We start from the raw sequence: 21,184 nt of genomic DNA on the forward strand, positions 1-21,184 counted from the left end.
ATTAAGAATCAGCGACGGAAAAATCCAACAGCAATTCCATTATGATGTCAAATTTGTCAAATTCTGTAAACTACCTTTGGAATTTTATATTTAGCACAAAACTTCCCATTGATAAATATAATTTTTTTTATGATCCCATGGACTAGGCTCACAAACTGTAGTTTCGATCCTGATAACGTGTACTGAATATTAAATTACGGATCCACTAAAAATTAGTTTTTAATAAAATGGATTTCTAATATACTTATTAGAATCTAGATAAAATTCCACAATCTCTTTATCAAGTTCTTCTATCCCCATTTATTTTTTTATTACTATAATCTAACAATTAATCCGTCATTGATATCTTTTCTAAGATATACTAGTAAGTATTGTTTCATGTGTTGGAGATAACTATTGTTAATTATGTCTTTAGCTATCATGAAATACTAACGGATAACTAATAGACTTGTTTCTTTTTAATTTTTTTAGAGAAATAAAATTAATTGTTATTTCAATTAAAAAAACAAATGCTTTTTTTTTATAATAGATTAAGCATTTGATTAAATACAAATCTCTGTGGCAATTAGCCGATTAAGAGTCATAATTTACAAGAGAATTCATACTTCTTCACTCGCTTGTTTTCTTTATCTTTAACTCAGTGATGACTCGGTTACCAAAAAAAGAAAACCCAACTCACAATCGCTAATTTCCCTATAAAAAGCAAGAAAATAAAAATGATTAAAAAAACATCTAAATCTTAAAATTAAATTAATTAAACAAAATATAGTTAGTCCGTTCCAACTCGGGAAAACTGAGCCAGAGCGAGTGGAAAAGTTAACCATGAAGCAACAACCTTGATTCTCCCAAAACTCGAGATTACTCCTCAAACTGACATGGCAGCAGCTCTGAATATCATGGAGATAGGAAAGCCGGGAAGACTCTGATCGTTAAATGGCTCGGATAATCTCTTTGAAAACAGATTTGTCACAAGGAATGGTTAAAGGACCGATATTGTTGAATCCGTACTCCTCATCGACTTTAAGGAGAAGGCTATTGAAAATAGGGTCATTGAGGTAAGTGGCGCGTACAATGAATCTTCGGCAGTTAAATCCAACTCATATGGCAATATGTCCGGCAGGGATATCTGATGGAGCGCGAGAGGCCGTGGCTCTTGCCTTCCGGCGCCACCGCTTGCGCATTTGTTGGATTGTAACAATGTGGCGGATTTTGTTGGATTTTGACATTTCTGTGGGAAATTTTGAGTGGGAGTATCAGAGTGTACGTGGTGAGAAATATTGTTTGGAATTATTAAATAACTCTAAACAAGCCTAATAATTATCCGTTAGTATTTCAAGATAGTTAAAGAGATAATTAACAATAAGTATCTCCAACATCATGTTACTTGTAATTTACGAACAACAAAAAATTTGAGCAACTTATAATCAATCATAAACAATAAAAATCAACACTTTAAGATAGAGAAACCATAACAACTAGGACCACCAGTTAGCAAAGCAAAACTTGACAAAGATAGTAACAATAGAACTTGACAAAGAAAATAAGATGGGAGAAGAAGATATAGGAAAAGATGTAACTATTGGAGTGAAGAAATTAGAATTGGAAGAGAAATGAGAGGAAAAGGTGGTGTCGTCGATGGAGAAAGAAGTGGACATCAACGACGAAGGGTAGAGATGTCGGACGTGGTGTGTGGTGGTGTCACCGATCGATGCCTGGGTGAGAAAATTGAAAGTATCAAAGTTGTGATGAGAGGTGGAGGCTAGGGTTCAATTGCAAACAATGAAAGCGAATGTTTGGAAAATAATGGGTTAAGCAGGTTACCCCTTTTAACTAGCAACCTAACCCATTTGTTAAATAGGTTAGATGTGTCGACCTATTTATGACTCAACTCATAAATGGTTCAACCCTGATTCGTTTAAGTGTGAGTTATACGAGTCGTTAAATGGGTTGTGACCTATTTTCAAACTTTCATGACATTTGTTTTTCTTATCCAAATGCATCTAATAAATACATCTATTCGTTTCACTTTTTCATATGTTGATTTTGTTAATAATAGTCTCAACTTGGATGTTTTCAATTATGTTAGTATTCACAATCATTAGTCATATTGATATTGATGTATATGAATGCTATAAGTCCTTGAGTAAACCTGCAGTAGGACAAAAGCAGGGTCAAATGAGGGAACGAAGTCTGGCTAGCCCGCTTTGATGCTTAAGTGAGCTTTTAGGGATGATATAAGGATAATTACAATAATAGATCAAATTTAGAAAGGATAAGCTTAATGAATGTGTAACTTGGTGGGTGTCTTACTCTATTTATAGTGTGATTCGAATAGTTGGAGGCAGTTATAGATGTTGGAGCTTATTGGGATTCATATCGCCTACTGATAGGTGGATGTGTACCCGTTATACGAGATTCAGTATTCCTCAAGCCAACTAGGTATGTTTGGCAGGATTGGGTGTGATGTGCTACAACGGGTTGATCTTGACTAGACTAGTATTGATCTCCCAAATCACGATTATACGACCGAGTAGTTGGAGGTAACTAACTCTTTATGATGATGTCACGTGTATCCTGGTTCCCAAGTGACAGCTCGTGCTTTACTAATGACGCCATATGGATCAATTTGTATTCATCTGATATTAAATGTCCCTAGGCCAAGTTTAGCGTTCTTTAGGACGAGAATTCTGTTGACGGCATCCCGAATAGCCTTGCTCGTTATTTTTCCTTACTGAGTTAAAAAGGCCCATACCCTTATTTGAAGGGGCTTGGCTTGATATTTGGGGATTAAAGATAGGGAGGACTGATAAGGAGAATGTGCGGCTTTTTGTCCATTGGTTTTCCTGTCTTTTTATCTGCTTTTAAGTGTGGAGTCAGGGTGCATTTCTCTATGATGAGCATTGTTCAAGCTAACGATAGTTTATCCCTACATGCCACGTGTTTTATTTCGCATTAGTAATGATGGTGACTATCTTTTCGGTTTCTTCCTTAACTCTATGAAAGGGTGAAAAAGTTGGTGAGTTCCATTTTACGTTTCTTCCATTCACTACTACTTTCCTTGGTTTTTCTTGGTCTCTTCTTTTTCTGGAAATTTGGTTGAAGTTGTAAGTAAGTTTTCTTTGATTTTTACTTTGGTTTTTCTTTTTTTGTTCTTTCTATTTTGACTATGACACCTATAAAGTAAAACCTTAAGAAACCTTCCGAGGCAGATAAGGCATCTAGAAAGGAGTTAATCCTCCAGCTTAGGAGCAACCTTCTTTGTTGATTGCGGAGAAGTTGCAGTCTTTTATTTCTAGTTGTCCTGACTTGCAACAAATGGATGTTTGTCTTCCCTCCGCCTCCTACATGATAAACACCGGTCGTGACGATTATTTGGATATTTATACCAAGAATGTGGAGTTGGGGATGCGATTTCCACTCGTTGAGAGTGTTGTGGATATCTTGTGGGAGTTTTCATTATTTCGTTCCCAAATTTCTCCCAATTCTTGGCGAGAGTCGATAGGACACTTTAAGTAAGTTCATGAGGTAAATTAAACTTTTTCAAAGTACAAGGGACAACTAAATTTTTGGGATAAGTACAGAGGTAAATATTAAGGTCCCATTTGGTACTTGTAATGGAATGCCCGTTACAATGGAGACTCATTACCATGTTTAGTTAGTCATATCATTTTTGTCGTAATGGAATCACAAATACATACTTATTATTTCTTTGTAAATTTATGTAATAGGCATTATTAACAAAAGAGGCATGAATCCCCATTACGATTAGCCATTGTATTTTTTTATTACTAATGACAAAATATGAAAATGAAAACATAAAAACCGAGAAGACAAAAATGTGAAAAACCCGAAAATGAGAAAAAAAGAGTGAAAATCGGAAAACGGAAAAAGCGAAAAAAACATGAAAACCACGAAAAATGAGAAATGAGAAAAACGGAAAAGAGCAAAAACGAAGAAAACAACAGAAAAACAGGAAAAAACAAAAAATGAAAAAAATGGGAAAACATAAAACACAAAAAAAAGGAAAACAGAAAAATGTGAAAAACGAAAAAAATTAGAAAAACGTGAAAAACATAAAATTGTATTTAACTAAATAAACATGTGTATTGTAATGATAATGTGTATTGTAATGATAATTGCACTTCATCAATTTTATTAAAATTTATCAATAAACATGGTAATGGAATCATTATTCCATTCCATTACATTACACATTTGATTACATTACAACATACCAAATGGACCCTAAATCATTTTTATTTGTAAAAGATGACATGTGCTTTATACGGTTAGTGAAAAAATGAATGTAACTAACGTCATTTACCACGTCATCAAGACATGTCATATCATCAAGCAATATATCATGTCATCGAAACTCAACATTTAATATTAACAACTAAAAGAGCATAGTTCAATTGGTACACCTCTCATTTAGAAGGTTATAAGTTTGAACTCATCCCATTATAAAAGAAAATATATAAAAAACATTTAATATTGGCACGTTAACAAAGTCAATAAATCAACATTCCATATCATCAAAATTAACATGATACGTTAGTAATCAAATTCATATGATTATTATATTTAAATCGATAACACAAATTCTTTTTGTTTACTTTAGCATACTTTTAAATATATAAAAGGGAAATTTTTATAAATTTTTCGAAAAAAGATAATCGAAAATTATAGTTAGTTATAAAAAATTTAATTAAATCATATTATAAAATTTAATTCTCAATTTTATAATATTTAAAAATGTAAATTTATTTTCTACATATTATAAATAAAAGTATATTTTTAAACTCTAATTTATAAATCTTAAACTCTAAAAAATATATTTTAAACACTGAAAATTAATTCTAAAACCTAATTTATTAATCATAAAAATAATAATTTACTTTTTGTTTGACATAATTCAAATGTAAATAATTTTGAAATACTGCATTTCTCTATAAATTTACCAAAATGGATCATAACACTGTGGGCTTGAAATTTACCGGCCCATATACTTTCAGGCCTGCAAGTTACAGTATATACGAGAATAAAACGACGTCGTAATACCTGATTGTAGTCGCCCTCTTCTCTTCCTAGTTCCTAGTTCTTGCTTCCTTTGTTGCAGCAAGTCTTCCCAGACTGTAACCAGCAAGTAAAAGCTCCGAGCATCAAAAACCCTCTCACTCTCCGTGTTTCCGTTGTCTTCGTCTTTGATTCAGAAGAAAATGGCGTCTTCTTCAACGACAACGGAGAGAAGAGGAATACCGGCAGCTCAATTTGTAGAAGATGTTCAAACCTATCTCACCCAATCTGGACTCGATGTCAATTCTTCCCTTTCCTTTCTTCAAGAAAGGTACTCCTTCTCCTTCATTTTGATTCCTTGTTTTTTGTGTTCTAATTCTAATTGCAATCTTCATTTTATTTTGTTTGATGTGGTGTGTGATATCTTATGCTGCAGACTTCAGCAATATAAATTGGTCGAGATGAAACTTCTTGCGCAGCAGAGGGATCTTCAGGTAGTTATAGTACTTCAACTTCACATTGTTTCCATTTTTACATTGTTAGTTCATGTATTTGAGTTGGATCACTGGATTATCGAATACTGGGGTTCAGTAATTTGTCAAGTGTGTCTTTTCTTTGTCAAATCAATCATTCTTTTCTATGCTCCATTGAAGCTTAAATAGATAAAATTGCTAGATCTGTTAAGGTATGTCTAGAATGCTATTTAGTTTTGTTTTCCTAATTAGAATAGAAATTGAAACGTTCTTTATACTTTTAGGCCTATATAAGCATGAGTTGTTTCTTTTATTTATTTGTGCTGATAGTTTTGGATTTGGAGTTTAGAATATGTATATGTTTGAGCTTTTGGGTGTAATCCTGTGTCATGGGATTCGAGAGTGAGAGACTTGGATAAAGAATGAGATTTCCTTACTCCTTGGCCATTGCCAGTGAATGTAAGCAAAAAAAGCCGAACCACAGTAAATCTCTTGTTCTTATGATTGCATTAATTTTCTTTTTTTAGAATGTCATATTTATTATAATCAACAACCGTCAAATTCCTTACAATTACAATGTCACATTTGAATATGTCCTTATAAAGTTTGAGCTTCAACCAGGATTCTCTTGAAAGCGTTCACTTTTTACAGTATCTTACAGTACAATGAACGTTCATCTGTGCTTATTAATTTGTGGGACTATGTAAACACAGTTGTTGTGATGTTTTTGAAGCACTTTCCACTGAGTTGGACTCAAGTTTGGCTTCACGCTGAAGTCAAATCGGGTTTTTTCATTGCATATCGCTTTGTATGATTCCCAATGATTTTTACTTACATTCTTCATTTATTATGAATTTCAGGCAAAGATCCCTGATATTGAGAAGTGCTTAGACATTGTCGCAACTTTGCAGGCCAAGAAGGGTACTGGTGAGGTTCGTTCTTGCATATTATTCATCTTATGTTATGCCAAGCTTTTGGTAATGAATTTGTCAAGCAAATCTTGTCCTTGCACGCTTTAATGAATTTGAGAACCAGCAATATCTTATGTAGACTTTGATCTGGTTGTTACAGCTTCATAATTAGATGCATTCATCCAACATGAGTAGTTGTGTCTCATATTTTTTCTATTGTTATCAGTTGCTAGTAAACTTTGGATTTCAATTCCAATTCTTGAAATTGATTGATGGTTTTGTGCCTTCAAGTTAGGGTTCAATAAATTGAGCATCTTCCTTTAGGAGTGATATCTCTGCTTAGAAAGAGTTCATTGTGATAGTTAATCTTTTTATTTGAAATTCCATTATTTGGAAATTGGAATTGATATATCAGCTCTATAATCACACCATACCAATCTTTCATGCTACCTGCTGTCCAGACCAATTTATCTCAACATTCTTAACAAGTTTGTTAGATCCTCTATTTACACTCTAGTGAGCTTTCCTTGTTAGCTTATTCTATAAGGTCTCTATATGAAGTTCGATATGTAGGATCTCATTCATTAAGAGCCCTTGTTCTGAATAAGGGCGGCCCGGTGCACTACGCGTCCCCGCTAAGCGAGGGTCCGGGGAGGGGTCCCACCACAAGGGTGTACTAGGGGCAAGCCTTCCCCTGCCAATTTCTTGGCAAGAGACCGCTCCTAAGACTCGAACCCGTGACCTCTCGGTCACACGACAACAACGTTTACCGTTGCGCCAAGGCTCGCCCTCTAGCCCTTGTTCTGAATAAATGAGAAAAATATAAAATAGCTATTCTATCTAGGTTTTCACTTAGTATGTGATGAGATGCAGAGATGTTGGAATCTTCTTAGTTCTCAGTATGAAGTTTCATATGTAGGATCTCATTCATTAAGAGCCTTAGTTCTGAATAAAATGAAAAAAAAAAAGTTAAATAGCTATCAATCTAGGTTTTCACTTAGTATGTGATGAGATGCAGTTGTGTTGAACTTTTCCTAGTTCTTGTTTCTTAGATACTATGTTGCACGGACACTCCTCTTTAGTAGCATTATAAGTTTCGTGTCCGTGTCCGAGTCTGTTTGGTGTCCTTGTCCATTTTCATTTGAAGGCTACTGTATGAAGGTTATGTTTTAGAAACAACATTTTTCTGTCCATGTCCGTGTTTGTGAACATAGCTTACATATGCTTCAAAATTGTTTTCTTTATGACTTCTCTCTCCTGCACAATTACATTTACCCCACATATTTACTATGATACAGTACTAATTGAAATGTTGAAGTTGACAATTTTTTGTTCACGGAGTTTTCTTCTCAGCCACAGCCCCCCCTCTCTCTTAGACATACCCGGACTATTTCAGTAGCGATGCATTGAATCCAATTGAAATTTTTGAGTTACTAAATGTTGAATTTTGGCAATTTTTCTGCACGTTGACTAGTGTTGCATGCATTATAAATCTTGAGTTGTATGTCTCTGTGTGGAGAAATTCTTCTATATGTCCGGCACACCACATTATTTGTGTGCCTGTTACATCTTGACCAATAAAATATTAATGTTGTGTAATTAATTATATATATTTTAGTTAATTATTATATGGATAATGGCCAAATTTAACCTTAACATTTTAAGGGAGGTGTAGATTTAGCCCTAACATGAGAAATGGTACAAATTTAACCCTAAGGTATGAAATGGTATAAATTTAACCCTAACGTTTCCAAACAAGATCAATCTTACTGAAAATTTGAAAAAGACTGGTTAGACTGTTATTTAATTGTCATATCGGACATTCTAAACAAGTATGTCGATAAACTGAATCAGTTACATACATTTTTGGTTGGTTATTTGTAATTATATTTGTAACACTGTAAATATTTTAGACACTTTGACAAAAAAAATTCTGATTAATTTATGTGGCTGGCTTAGTTGTTAGTTTTTTTAACAGGTTTTTTGTAATTGTGTTAGTAACACACTAAATATCTTAGACATAATTGATGTTCGGAAGTCTGAGTAACAATTCAATAATAGTCAATCGGTCTTTTCAAATTTTCAGTAATGTAGGGCTGAAATTGATCTTGCTTATAAACGTTACGGTTAAATTTGCACCATTTCGTACGTTAAGGCTAAATCTGCACTTTCGTTGGCATTTTTTTAGGTTTAAATTCGGCCTTATCCCTTATTTATATAAAATTTCAGACCCTAAATTATAAACTCTGGACCCTGAACTACATGACGACGTGACATCAAATTATTGATCAGGCGCATGGATGACGTGCTATGAAGCGCCGATACGGGTACGCGTAGGGGTACGAAAAACGGCATTTCTAAAAAATATGAGATACGGGTACGGCAGGGATACAGCAAATTTTATATATAATTAATAATACATATATCATTTATAATGGAAAATTCAAAAGATACATAAATATATAAATCACAAATCATATTCATAAAGTCATTATAAAACCACAAGTAAAAATAGAGTAGTCGCAGAAGTAGAGTTGAGTCGCAGAAGTAGAGTCGAGTCGCAGAACGATGATGAATTTGGACAGAAGAAGTCGACCAAATCGAAGAAGTCGAAGTCGACCAGAAGAGCAGGTTATGCGAACCGGGAGATTGTTCGCACAAAAGAGAGAAGAATTACAAAAGAGAGAAGAAGACTAATTGATTTAGGAATTTCAATTTTTGTACCTGTATATACTTAATGGGATGGGGTTGATTTAATTGTCATCCTTATACTTTCAGAGTTTTTTTTTTAAAACCCTTATACTTTCAAAGTTTTTTTAGAAAAACCCCTAAAGTGTTCCCGAAGTATCCCGGCGTATCCCTTCATATCCCCTAATTTAAAAAAGAAAAGAAAAAAGGGGATAATTCCCAGCCGTGTCCCGTACGTATCCCACCGTCACTCAGAGTATCGGATACGCGTACGTTGACCTCCGAGAAGTATCGGTGCTTCATAGATGACGTTGTATGTTGGGTGTATAATAAAGTTTCACCTGTAGTCTGGTCTCATTGTTGCCCAAGGAAAGCTGCTCTCTTGCATTAATTATTTGGACTTTAGAGTACATGGAATCTTAACTGGGACCAATGTTTGCTTGGCCTTATTACTGGCCTTATGTTATATCAAAACTAGTCTAGACTCTATTTGAAAATGACATTTATAATGATCATCACAATTTCAACTGTATGGACCCTGATGAACACCTCATATTTCATTTCTATATGACAAGTTCAACTGTATTTTTTTTTTTTGTTTCAGTTGAGCAAATCTGTACTTTATCCTCACATCAAATCATTATTTCCTATCAGAAATCCTATCTCTTCCTAAGTCAAAGAGAATCAAATACTTTTTAGAGTCCATACATTGACCATAATATTGAATATTTGTGGCCAATAATGCTTGTTTCATAAGAGAAACAGTCTTGTTTGATTTGGGTTGGCGATGTGTCAGTGTATGTATCCCCATTTCATGTTCCTCATTTTATATTTATATATTTTCTATATGTCAGAAGAATCTTATGCATAAGTTTTAAATTTTCTTTAAATTAAAATTAAGCCTTAATGCATACACAGACCCTCCAAGTTGGCCCCCCAACTTTGAGAACGACCATTTAACTCCTTAAACTTGCTTAAAGTAGCCTATTGGCCCCTGAACTTGCTTAATTTGACCTATTTGGTCCCTTGAACTTGCTTAAAGTGTACCTATTTGGCTGCCTGAACTTGCTTAAAGTTATGCTTGCTTCAACTTGTCCAAATCTCCTACTTCCTCTGCCACGTAGGACTTTGGGAGTTAATCATGTTATTTTAAACAACTTCAAGGGGTTAATGAGCCGTCTTCAAAGCTGAAGGGGTCATTAACTTCTTTGGACAAGTTTAGCAGGCTATGGTTGTATATGTTGTCCGGAAACTCTTCGTCACTAGCGTTTCCACGTCTCGTGTCCATTTCTGTTTCCGTTTGTTTTCCATTTCCATTACCATTACCTAGCTATATGTTTTTAGAAATAATGTTTCCTGTTGTCCGTTTCCTTTCCATGTCAGTTTCTGTGTCCGTGCAACTTAAATGTCAAACATAAAATAGTAAAATCCAGTCATAGATTATATAAGTTCAAAGGCAAACCATGGTAGCTCAAAATTATATTAGAAACTTATGCCATCAACTAGATTGTTCAAATGTGTCTGCATCGTGCTACTCTCGAGGCAGCAAGGACTGGGTGGCTTATAAATTACCTAGAACTAATTGATGGTATATTCCTTTGATGCACCAGTATTTTGACGGAGGATGTGAATTAGTTTTCATATTTTCTGTTGATTAACTGGGATGATGTTAATTTCATCGGTTAGATCTTCATTTTGACTCTGAATTTTCTCTTTCAGTCACTTCTTGCTGATTTTGAAGTCTCCGAAGGCATATATTCGCGAGCTTGCATTGAAGACACCGACTCAGTATGTTTATGGCTGGGAGCAAACGTCATGTTGGAATATTCATGTGAAGAGGTTTGCTTGCACCTTTTCCTTTAAAAGTTGTTAGAAAACCTCTAATTTCGTGTTAACAATGCAATCGTCGGTAATATTACGTTGCAGGCCACCGCTCTTCTACAAAAGAATTTAGATAATGCTAAGGCTAGCTTGGAAGTTCTTGTAGCTGATTTACAATTCTTGAGGGATCAAGTCACAATAACACAGGTACTACTAATTAAGTCCTAATCTGAAATCATGAAACTCGAAAAGCTCCCGAAAAGTGATCGATTTATTGTATTTACCCGAAGAAAAACATGCATTTCTTTACCATGCCAACTGCTATTCTTCAGGTCACTATTGCTCGGGTGTATAATTGGGACGTTCACCAGCGAAGATTGCGACAAGCTGTGACTGCTGTTCCTACGGAGGCGTGAAAAAAAAGCTGATTGAAACTCCGATTTAGACGCGACCAATCACATGAATACCCGTGTAGAGTATCGGCCTAACCTCTCATTGTTTATTTATGTCTGATTGGGTTTGTCTTGTATTTTTTGGAACGCAACTCTGAAGTTTCAGTTAATTTTAGGTCCTCTGTTGTGCTAGATATGCTTGTGATATTATCCTCCTCCCGTTTGATGCCTTGATTTTGATTGTGTAAAACTGTTATTTATGTTCAAAAACAGTTTTGATCAAGTTCTATGTAGCACGGAAACTCTTCTTCACTAGCGTATCCGTGTTTCGTGTCTCTTTCCGTTTCCACTCCTGGTTTTTTTTTTTTCTGTTTCCATTACCGTTTTTCCTAACTAAATTTTCTTAGAAATAACATTTCCCGGTATCCGATTTCGTTTCAGTTTTGTGCAATGTAGTGTTGTGTTTTCAGTCAATTTATTAGCAGTAATCTATGGTTTTAAAATTTGAAAAATTGAGTTTAGTGGAAATGATGGGACCTAAAGAAAGTTCATATGTGACAAAGATGTGATTAGGAAAAGTTTAAAGTGAGATTAAGGGGTCTTTGCTAATGTAAGCATCTTATCCTTCCTAAAAAGGAGGGTTGATGTTGGATGTTTTCTACTAGAAAAAGGAAAAAAGATTATAGTTTTAAGTCAAAAATAAAAAATAAAATGACATGATGTTAACCTTGGTGTTTGATAAAGTCAAGTATGTTGAAAGAATGGCCAATTGTGCATTTGGAAAATTGTTTTTACTTTTGTCCCGCATTCAAAAGTTATTACCTTACAAAATAAGGGATAAAGAACAACAAATACCTTTATCATTGTTGGTAAAAAAAGAACATATTTATTGTTGTCTACAGGGGTGTTAACAAGACCAGTCTAAGTTTGGGTAGACTTGATATTGACTCGTTAATATATCGAGCCGAGCTTTTATTGAGATTTTACTAAACTTTAACACGGTTCATCATATATGTATAAAATAAGTAGCAATGATAAAAAAAAAACTTTATAACATACTCTAAATGAGTTAAATATTTAAAAAAGAAAAGAAAAAAAGTAATATGTCATGGTCGAGATTTAAGAATAGTAAATACTACTCGCGGTTGGAAAATACAAATTAATAGAAATAATTTTGTTATCACCACCATATGGTTGTATATGGACGATAATTGTTAGTGCTACTAATGTGGATGGAGTATCGTTATAACTATGTTGCAAACTCGTGTGTGAGTTGAGATTGTAAACTTGAGATAAGGTTTATAATGTATTTTGTTCTTTACCAAAACCTAATTTTTTAGCTGGAGGCCTAAATGTTAAAAAAATAATAATTAGTGTTATTTTTCGGATGATTCAAATCTTGTGTGACTTGTGAATTGTGAACTGTGATAAAAACGAATAAAAATTAATGAATAAAAAATTAAAGAAAATGAAATATATATTAAAAATTAATGAAATATATATAAGTAAATAAAAAATAATCGAATCTGACCGATAGCTTTCAAACCGAATTTAAACTTAAACTTGTTAGTGCTCGAGTTTGAATAGTTTGTGTCCTATAAGTTATTAACACCCTCTGTCAAGAATAATTTTATGCCGATTGTTATAAAAATTACAATTGAGAGTTAAACTTTTTTTTGGTAGACAAGGAAGGGCTAAACACCCCGAGAAAAAACAAAGACAAAACAAAGCAGAAAAAACCGGAGTCAATTAGGCTTTGCACTTCTCAAATCAGCATGAAGAATGTCCAGAAGGCCTGCAGGCGGCCTATCACACTCGTGATGACCAAGGGAGAAATTTCCTGCGAAATTCGCCAACCAATCCGCTGCTCGATTACCCTTTCGGTGGGTATGAACAACACGAACATTCCAATTCCGTTTTAATAAGTCCTGACAAGCCTCAATGATCCAGTAGTGCCGGTGGTTAGCCGTATTTGTGGAATTCACACATTTCACTACCGTAAGAGCATCCACTTCAAACACCACATTCCGAAACCCCAACTTCCACGCCAAGCTAATACCATAGAATAAGCCTTAGAATTCTGCAAGAGCTGCTGTGCTTATTCCCAGATTGCAGTGAAAGCCCCCCTGCCAAGCTCCCCTCTCATCTCGAATCAGTCTGCCACACGCCGCATCCCCGGGGTTCCCTTTGCTTGCACCGTCACTGTTAACTTTAACCAAATCCTTCATCGGAATCTGCCAATGTAGGGAGCGAGTGTGAATCCATTGGGCCCCCCTGTTACTGCCATTCCTCGACCTCTGCATACAACTCGCCATTTCACGAGCCTGTCCGTAAATAAATCCAGGTTTGTCCCGCACTTCCGGCCTATTCCCGTCGAACACTCTCTAGTTCCTCCATTTCCAAAGCCACCAGCAGCCAACTGCAAAAATCGAGCCCCATTCAACTCCTTTCCAGCGATTACAGATTTGAAGATTCTTCCTAACCCAACAATCCAAATCTCCATCAAAAAATTGTTGCCTAAATTCGCAAGGGATGAATTGGTCCCACATAGTAACTGCAGGTTTGCAGTCCCGCAGCAGGTGGAGCATTGTTTTTGGTCTGCTGCACTCCATACAATCCTTAGAATCTGTCATGTGCGTGCGGAACCATTTTTCATTCGATAGAACCCCGTCATGTAGGACTAGCCAAGCAACATGACGGATTCTTTCCGTCACAACGAGCTCCCAAACTAGATTCCAACTCTCCTCATTTCCTGTCATATTCGTTTCTTCGTTTCTTGCAATCTGTAACTTATACGCTGATCTGACCTAAACTTAACATTGGTAAATTAAGTTAACTTGAGACATAATTAAATAATCTAAATATTTTTTTCATATATTCTATTCTATAGTAATTATACATCAGTTTGATTAAGTAAATATGGATTTTAAAATTGTTTTTTTAATTCAAAATAAGTTTAAAGATGAAATGCATTTAAGCTTAAAAAGATTTGAGTTTTTTTTTTTTTACGGAAACAATTTGTTTATTGATGTATGAAATTGTCCGATTTGTTAATATTAACCTCTCAATTGGATTATTTTGAACAATATTGTCACAAACCCGATCAGATATTAAATTGAATTTATAATTGTGTCATAAGTCACTTATTTCAACCAAATGACTTAGATTAATCGGACTGAATAGAGTAATTAATACCTAAATAAATAATATCTTAATTATATATATCATTAGTTTAAATTATATATATAAACCATTAACTTTTTTTAAGAAATATAATTTGTTTTATTTATAGAAAAATTAGTATATATCGACATAAGTTATTCAAAAATTACAATTCAAAAGTATATTAGAGAAATTCGAATACGAATCTTCAATATCATAGATTACGATAGAGCAATAGTAGCCATTGTTTGAAACTATTTTTAGTACAACGAGAAATACACTCCATCCAGAATTGACTTTGGAATCTTTTTTTCTACAAATGACTTCATGAACTTTCAACAATCTAGATCTATGTGACGATAGACCATACTCTTATGTTCTTTATGAAAAACACATACGATAACACTCATATAGGAAGACATAACACAACCACATATATAGGGAGAGAGAATAAAAAACTATAAATAAAGAACAAACTACCAAACCTACAAATAAAATACCAGGGTCTTGTCGAGTCCCAAGTTGACCCCGGTTTTTCCGAATTGTTAAAAATCAACAAATTCGTCCAAATCGGAGATCTACCCGATTTCCGTTCTAACCGTTCGACAATGATGAATACAAAATTGCTCTGTTGGAACAATTTTACGCATGTCTTAAAAAAATTGGAAAAATTACAAAATTGGGTGAAATGGGAGACCGATTTACATATTTAATCAATTTACTCAACCTACTACATATCTAGACTATGTTTGTGTAACTTTCCCAAAATACGCTTACCCTTTCATCTTCCCCCTTCTCCTTTCTGGTTACGCGAACGGTTGCTCTTCCCTAAATGATTCTCAAACCTTTGATCTTCCTCTCTTCCTTTAAATTGCACGAAATCTGCACCATTTCTCAATATCACCGTGTATTTTTATTCTTCCTCTCTTCATCTCTTGATTCTTCCCAATCCTAGAAAACGAAGCCATGGTTCTCCTGTTCCTGCTCGTTTCTTAGTTTCTTTTTTCTTGTGACCATCGAAGAAATGGTGATTCTACGTTATTTTCATCGTTTTTCCCAGTTTATCATATCGTTTTTGTAGAAAAATGTAAGTATATACTGTTTTTTCTGCGTTTTTTTCTAGAAATTCACTTAGCGTATGCCGTTTTCACGAAGTCTGCGGGGAGAAATTTATCGATTTAACTTCGCGAAACGATGATTATGCGAAGTTTGCGAGGTAAATCGATAAATTTCTCCCGCAGACTTTGCGTATCCTCACTTCGCGAAGTTAGAGCGTCACATTTCTCCTCGCAGACGTCGCGAAATCATCGTTTCGCGAAGTAAAATCATCATTTTCTTTGCACATTTATATTTGCATACTTCGCGAATCCTCATTTCGCGAAACCAAATCTTTATTTTTTCTGACTAACACGATTAAATTTTTCTGAAGGTGATTAAATACATAACATCCCGCAAGAAGACGGTGTCCTCGGATGCAGATGGGATGACTTTCCTTCTGATACATGGAGAAATTCCCATCAAGATTGGTCACATTCAACTTTAAAGTGATTAGTTATTATGTTTAGTGGAGTTCATCTTGTTTTTCTGTTATGATTACTATTAAATTTAGATTTGATATAATAATTATTTATGGATACTTTTTCAACAATTAAAATATTAAAAATTATTGTATTATAATTGAAATTAGTTTTGAATTTTGTAAAAAAAAAAAATTAAACATTTTTTGGGTCGGAGGTCCGCCTAAACCGGAGGTCCTAGGCGGCTGCCTATGTAACATCTTGGTCCAGTACAATGTAGTTTATTGTCCGCTTTGGCCAAAATCTAATAGCTTGTCACGGCTTTAAAACGCGTCTTCATGTATTGGATTCTCATCTTACTAATAAGACACAGTCACCCTCTCTCTCTCTTTTCAATGTGGGATCCAATTCATTTTTGTTTCCAACGCCATCCTTTAGGCCGCTCCTCGCTCAGGCCTTCTACCCCGACGCCACCCACTCCGCACCGATTCGTTACAGGCCCGCCAGCTTCTGCTTGGTTCGTCCCCGAACCACACTTCGTACGTGGAGAGTTAGCTCTAATACCAATTATAACATTTTGGCCCAATAGATATTGTCCGCTTTGGCCGAAATCCAACAGCTTGGGCCTGACGTTTTTAAACACGTTTTCATGTATTGGATTCTTATCTTACTAATAAGCCTCCGTCACTTCTCTCTATTTCTGATGTGAGATTCAGTTCATTTCTATCCCCATTGTCATCCTTTAGTACCGCTCCTTACTCAGGTTTTCTACCTCGGCGCCACCTAATCCGGACTGGGTCGTTGTAGCCTATGCGTCTCCCCTTGGAGCTGCCCCTGGTATGCCGGCCCGGTCCCCTAGCATCTTTCTTTGCCCCTGCTGGTCGGACCGGACCGTATGGTCCGGGTCTGAAAACATTGAAATTGAAGGAATCAAAGTTTCTTCACTCTTAATTTTTTATTCATTTATCTTCAAAAGCTGTTATGTAGACTATGAAATTCAATGTTGGGATTATCAATAATTATCATGTTGTTGAGGATAACCATTTTATAATATTAAAAATTGGTTCAGAATGACATGAAGTTGAATCTGGTAGTGTGTGGGGCTAAGTAGCTCGGCAGTTTTGCTGCGTGTAACGGCTAGACTTTTCACACCATCAATATCAGATTAGACTATAATCTTCGCCAACTGCGTGCGCTGCTGCACCAATCTATCTGTCTGTCTAACATGTCAACATTTCACATTCATAACCCATCATATGTTTTTGTTGATTGTTAAATACAGTCCTCTAATTACTTATTATCTTATTACTGTTTCTATTTTGATGTTTTTGCTATTGTCATTTTTTTTTATCAAGATTTCACATTCTCTCTTTAATCTCTTCAAAAATCACAAACCCCTATACGAGAATCATGGCGAGAAATTACACTGGAAGTTACGTTTTTTTGTTAAATTTTCATCGAAAACACGATGCATCTCCCGCCAAGGCCAAGTACGAGTATAAAAAAAATCTAAATCGTTCATTTTCGGAGTTCTCGGGACCACTTTTTACATCGTCTTCGAAATAGTCAATTTCCGAAGTTCCCGGGTCCATTATTTTTAGAATTTCGGTTTTACTCGGAAGAGAGAATTTTTTTTTAATTTTTGATCAAAATAAAATGAGAAGGGTAAAATTGTCAAATAGTGGACCGTGATAAGAAAACGGGGGTCGTAAATAGCAACACCCTATGTTTTCGGTGAAATGTAGATTTGATTCTGACATATAAATGGTCCATATTTTATCTTAACGTTTTCAAACAAAATCAATTTTAATTTTACGTTATCGAAATTTTGAAAATGCTAGTGGACTTGATAACCCGCGAAGCCCAAAACGGGTTATATTCATTTCGCAAGCCCAGCCCATATTAAAGCCCCATGGGCTAAGATTGGACGGGACCCGAATGAAGGAAGCGGGCGCAGCGAGTAAACCGCCTCGAATTCCTAAACGGAGCGCCAAGACTCCCACTCAGAACCACGTTCGTTGCCATGAAAACCACGAAAGGGACATGGCCTAAAAAGGGGTAACCGCCCTCAGAACGTGGCCCACTAAGGAGTAACCGCCCTCGGCGGTTACCCAAAAAACACTTATAAAAGGCCTTAAAAATAAGGGAGGAGGTACGTTTACATTTTTTCCACAAAGCTATTGCTAAATTATAGACTCATTCTTACAAAAACTGACTTGATCGTCGGAGAGTTTTCCCGGAGATCCTGTCTCCGGTTTTGTTTTGCAGGTAACTCCGGCAAAGAACATCAAAGCGGATCCAGCAAGTTATCATTGGTGCGGTGAAGGTGGAGCTTTTTTACCAACACTTGGTTAAAGGTACACGAAGAACATGTCAGAACCATCACGAACGACCGGTGTTACGACCAGATCCACTAGCATGAACTCACGAGGTTCACGGATTGCAAATTCGCAACCTGCAAGTACACAGCCTGTGGTGCCTAGCTCATCGGGTCCTTCGGGACAATTGAGTCCCTTATTGGAAGTCCAAGTGCAAACTGAGATGGAAATGTCCAATAGTGATTTCGTGCAGATGGCAGGACAAGTCTTGGCTTCGAACATGAGCCAGGCGGCTGGAGATCGAATGATTAATTTACTAACTGCCCTCGCCGAACACAATACCGCCGTGGCGGCTGCTCCTCAAGAACCTGTGGTTATCTCAACACAATCACCGACTATCCCTGTCATATCGGCCCTCCCGCAGCCATCTCAGGCGCCAAATCAAGTGGGCCAGAGTAGTCGCACAAACCCACACAACCACCCGAGCAACTACTCGCACCCAGATCTCATTACGACGATACATCCGACCTGGCAGCCATCCCAACCGTTGCCAGGAGTGCAAGGCACTCTTCCGCTACAGCAAGTGGAACCTTTTCCTCACAGACATTCGGAGTTGATGACTCATGGGCGAGAGCACACATGGAACTTTGATCCTATAACGGGACAGCGGTTAGTCCCCCAACAGGCACACGTCTCAACACCGATGGGCGGGTGGATGCCACCCAGAATTCACCAGCAGCGGATGGAAGAAGTCCGACGAATACCCGATATTGACTTAGAAGATCCATTACGAAGCATGATGGAGCGAATGGGGTACTCGCCTAGGCCGAGAGCAGAGCTCCATAGCGATTCACCTTTTGCCCCTTCGTTGCGGGAATTCATTCCAGATCACAGAATCAAAGCACCTGCCATACCAAAATACTATGGGGATCCAAATTCTGACCCTGAGGCTCATGTCAGGAACTACAGAGAGTTAATGGATGTTGCAGGGGCAAGCGAAAGCATAATTTGCAGGTTATTCTCGACAACTTTGGGCGGTGCGGCATCTGATTGGTTTCGATCTTTACCGGCAGAATCTATTCACAATTGGCAACAATATAGTCGGGATTTCTGTGCGAAGTTCGTGGGCTGTAAAGCGGCAGATGTGACAGATAGGCAGCTGAAGGAGATCAAACAGAGAAACTATAATTCCCTAAGGGAATTTGTTGTCGCCTTTAACGATATCCTGGTGCGATTGCAGAACCCAGATATCGTGAGTATTCGCAACATCATGGCGGATGGAACCACAGATTGGAGCATGCGGGAAGAAATCATCCATAACAAACCGCGCACTGTAGCCGAGCTCATGAAGATAGCAAAGGAATTCATGGAAGTGGATGATGTCAACAGGGAACATAGGGCCCAAACTCGGCGAGAAAGAGATGCCGCTAGAACCACTTCGGACAGTCGGCGTCAGACCCAGTCCAAAAGTAATTTTATTCGAAGAGGCGATCGTCCCTTTCAAGGTGGAGGACATCGCACACCACTAAACACGACTCGCCAAGAGGTGTTACTTTGGATCGAAAAGAGCCCCTTGAAGAAGGATGTGCGGTTCCCCGAGGTGAAAGGCCGAACCAGTTTGGGGCGACATCCTAACAAGTATTGCAGGTTCCACAGGTTGAACGGCCATGACACAGATGATTGCTACGAACTGAAGAAGGAAATAGAAAAACTGATCGAGAGAGGCAAGCTGAGTCAATTTGTAAGAAAAGAAACAGCTGATGAGAAAACAACGCTCCCGCATGAGGGAGAAACACGGCCAGAAAAGAAGCAGAAGAAAGGGGTGATAAACGTGATAGCAGGCGGAATCTACGAGCCTCCAACAAAAAGAACTCGCCGTGAACGGCGAAAGAGTAACACACATAGGGGGGATGCCCTCAATTACTCATTTGCGAGAATCACGGAGCCACATGCGGATGCCCTGGTGATCACGATGGCCGTTGAAGGATGGGATGTCAAGCGGGTCCTTATCGACACAGGCAGTTCTTGCAACGTCATTACCCGGACAGCATTCAAAAAGTTGGGAATCAACGACGAGCGGGTGGAACACACTTTCATGGATGTAACTGGTTTTGGGGGTCAATCCTCCCAAACAAGTGGGCAGGTGGTGTTGGAGGCAGAAATGGGCGATAAAAATCTAAAATGGCGAGGTGATTTAGAATTCGCAATTGTTGATCTCCCACTGGCCTACAACATAATTCTGGGACGGCCATTCCTGTCGGAGACGGAGTCGCTCATCTCAATGAAGCATTTAACGTTACATTTGCCAACACACCAAGGGCGAGTCATAGTTGAAGGTGATCAACTTGTATCTCAACAGGCCTATACATTATCACTTGAACCAAAACTGGAAGAGGAGGATAAAGTCGAAGAGAAGCTGCCGGCGGAAGCATTGGGAGAAACGGAACTATTCGCCATCTCGAATGACAAGAACGTGCGAATAGCGGCTGGACTCTCAGAAGAAACAAAGAAGGCCATTACCGAGGTATTGATCCAATGTGAGTCGACATTTGCCGCCCCAAATGAAGTGTTAAAAGGAATAAGCCCAGACGTAGCAACCCATCGGTTGAATGTAGATAAAGGGGCAACCCCAGTGCGGCAAAAGAAGAGGGGACATGCTCCTGAGCGGCAAAAGGCGATTGAAAAAGCAGTGTTGGATTTGCTAAAGTCAGATGCAATTCGAGAAGTCACCTATCCGGAGTGGTTAGCCAATGTGGTGCTAGTCAAAAAGCCGAATGGAACGTACAGAATGTGCGTCGACTTCAAAGACTTGAACAAGGCATGTCCGAAAGATATGTATCCACTTCCTAACATTGATATATTGGTAGATGGAACTGCAGGATATGA

At 37.1% G+C, this 21,184-nt stretch overlaps 1 protein-coding gene across 1 annotated transcript; it reads left to right on the plus strand.

Moving 5' to 3' along the window:
- The first annotated feature begins 5,082 nt into the window (after positions 1-5,082).
- On the plus strand, positions 5,083-11,638 carry LOC136217037 (prefoldin subunit 3). The gene is made up of 6 exons (XM_066003608.1): positions 5,083-5,347; positions 5,453-5,510; positions 6,350-6,421; positions 10,808-10,927; positions 11,015-11,116; positions 11,242-11,638. Exons 1-6 carry the CDS (start codon positions 5,220-5,222, stop codon positions 11,323-11,325), a joined length of 564 nt encoding a protein of 187 aa, XP_065859680.1. The 5' UTR covers positions 5,083-5,219; the 3' UTR covers positions 11,326-11,638.
- The last annotated feature ends 9,546 nt before the right edge of the window (positions 11,639-21,184 follow it).

Source organism: Euphorbia lathyris, chromosome 2 (genome assembly GCF_963576675.1).
Source record: "Euphorbia lathyris chromosome 2, ddEupLath1.1, whole genome shotgun sequence".
NCBI classification, from domain to species: Eukaryota; Viridiplantae; Streptophyta; class Magnoliopsida; order Malpighiales; family Euphorbiaceae; genus Euphorbia; species Euphorbia lathyris.

What these genes read in the sequence shown, in the direction of transcription:
- LOC136217037 (XM_066003608.1), top strand. Translation starts at nt 5,220, where the DNA reads ATGGCGTCTTCTTCAACGACAACGGAGAGAAGAGGAATACCGGCAGCT. An exon ending in CGCAGCAGAGGGATCTTCAG is followed by an intron (nt 5,511 to 6,349) that starts GTAGTTATAGTA and finishes TATGAATTTCAG; the next exon opens with GCAAAGATCCCTGATATTGA. An exon ending in ATCAAGTCACAATAACACAG is followed by an intron (nt 11,117 to 11,241) that starts GTACTACTAATT and finishes GCTATTCTTCAG; the next exon opens with GTCACTATTGCTCGGGTGTA.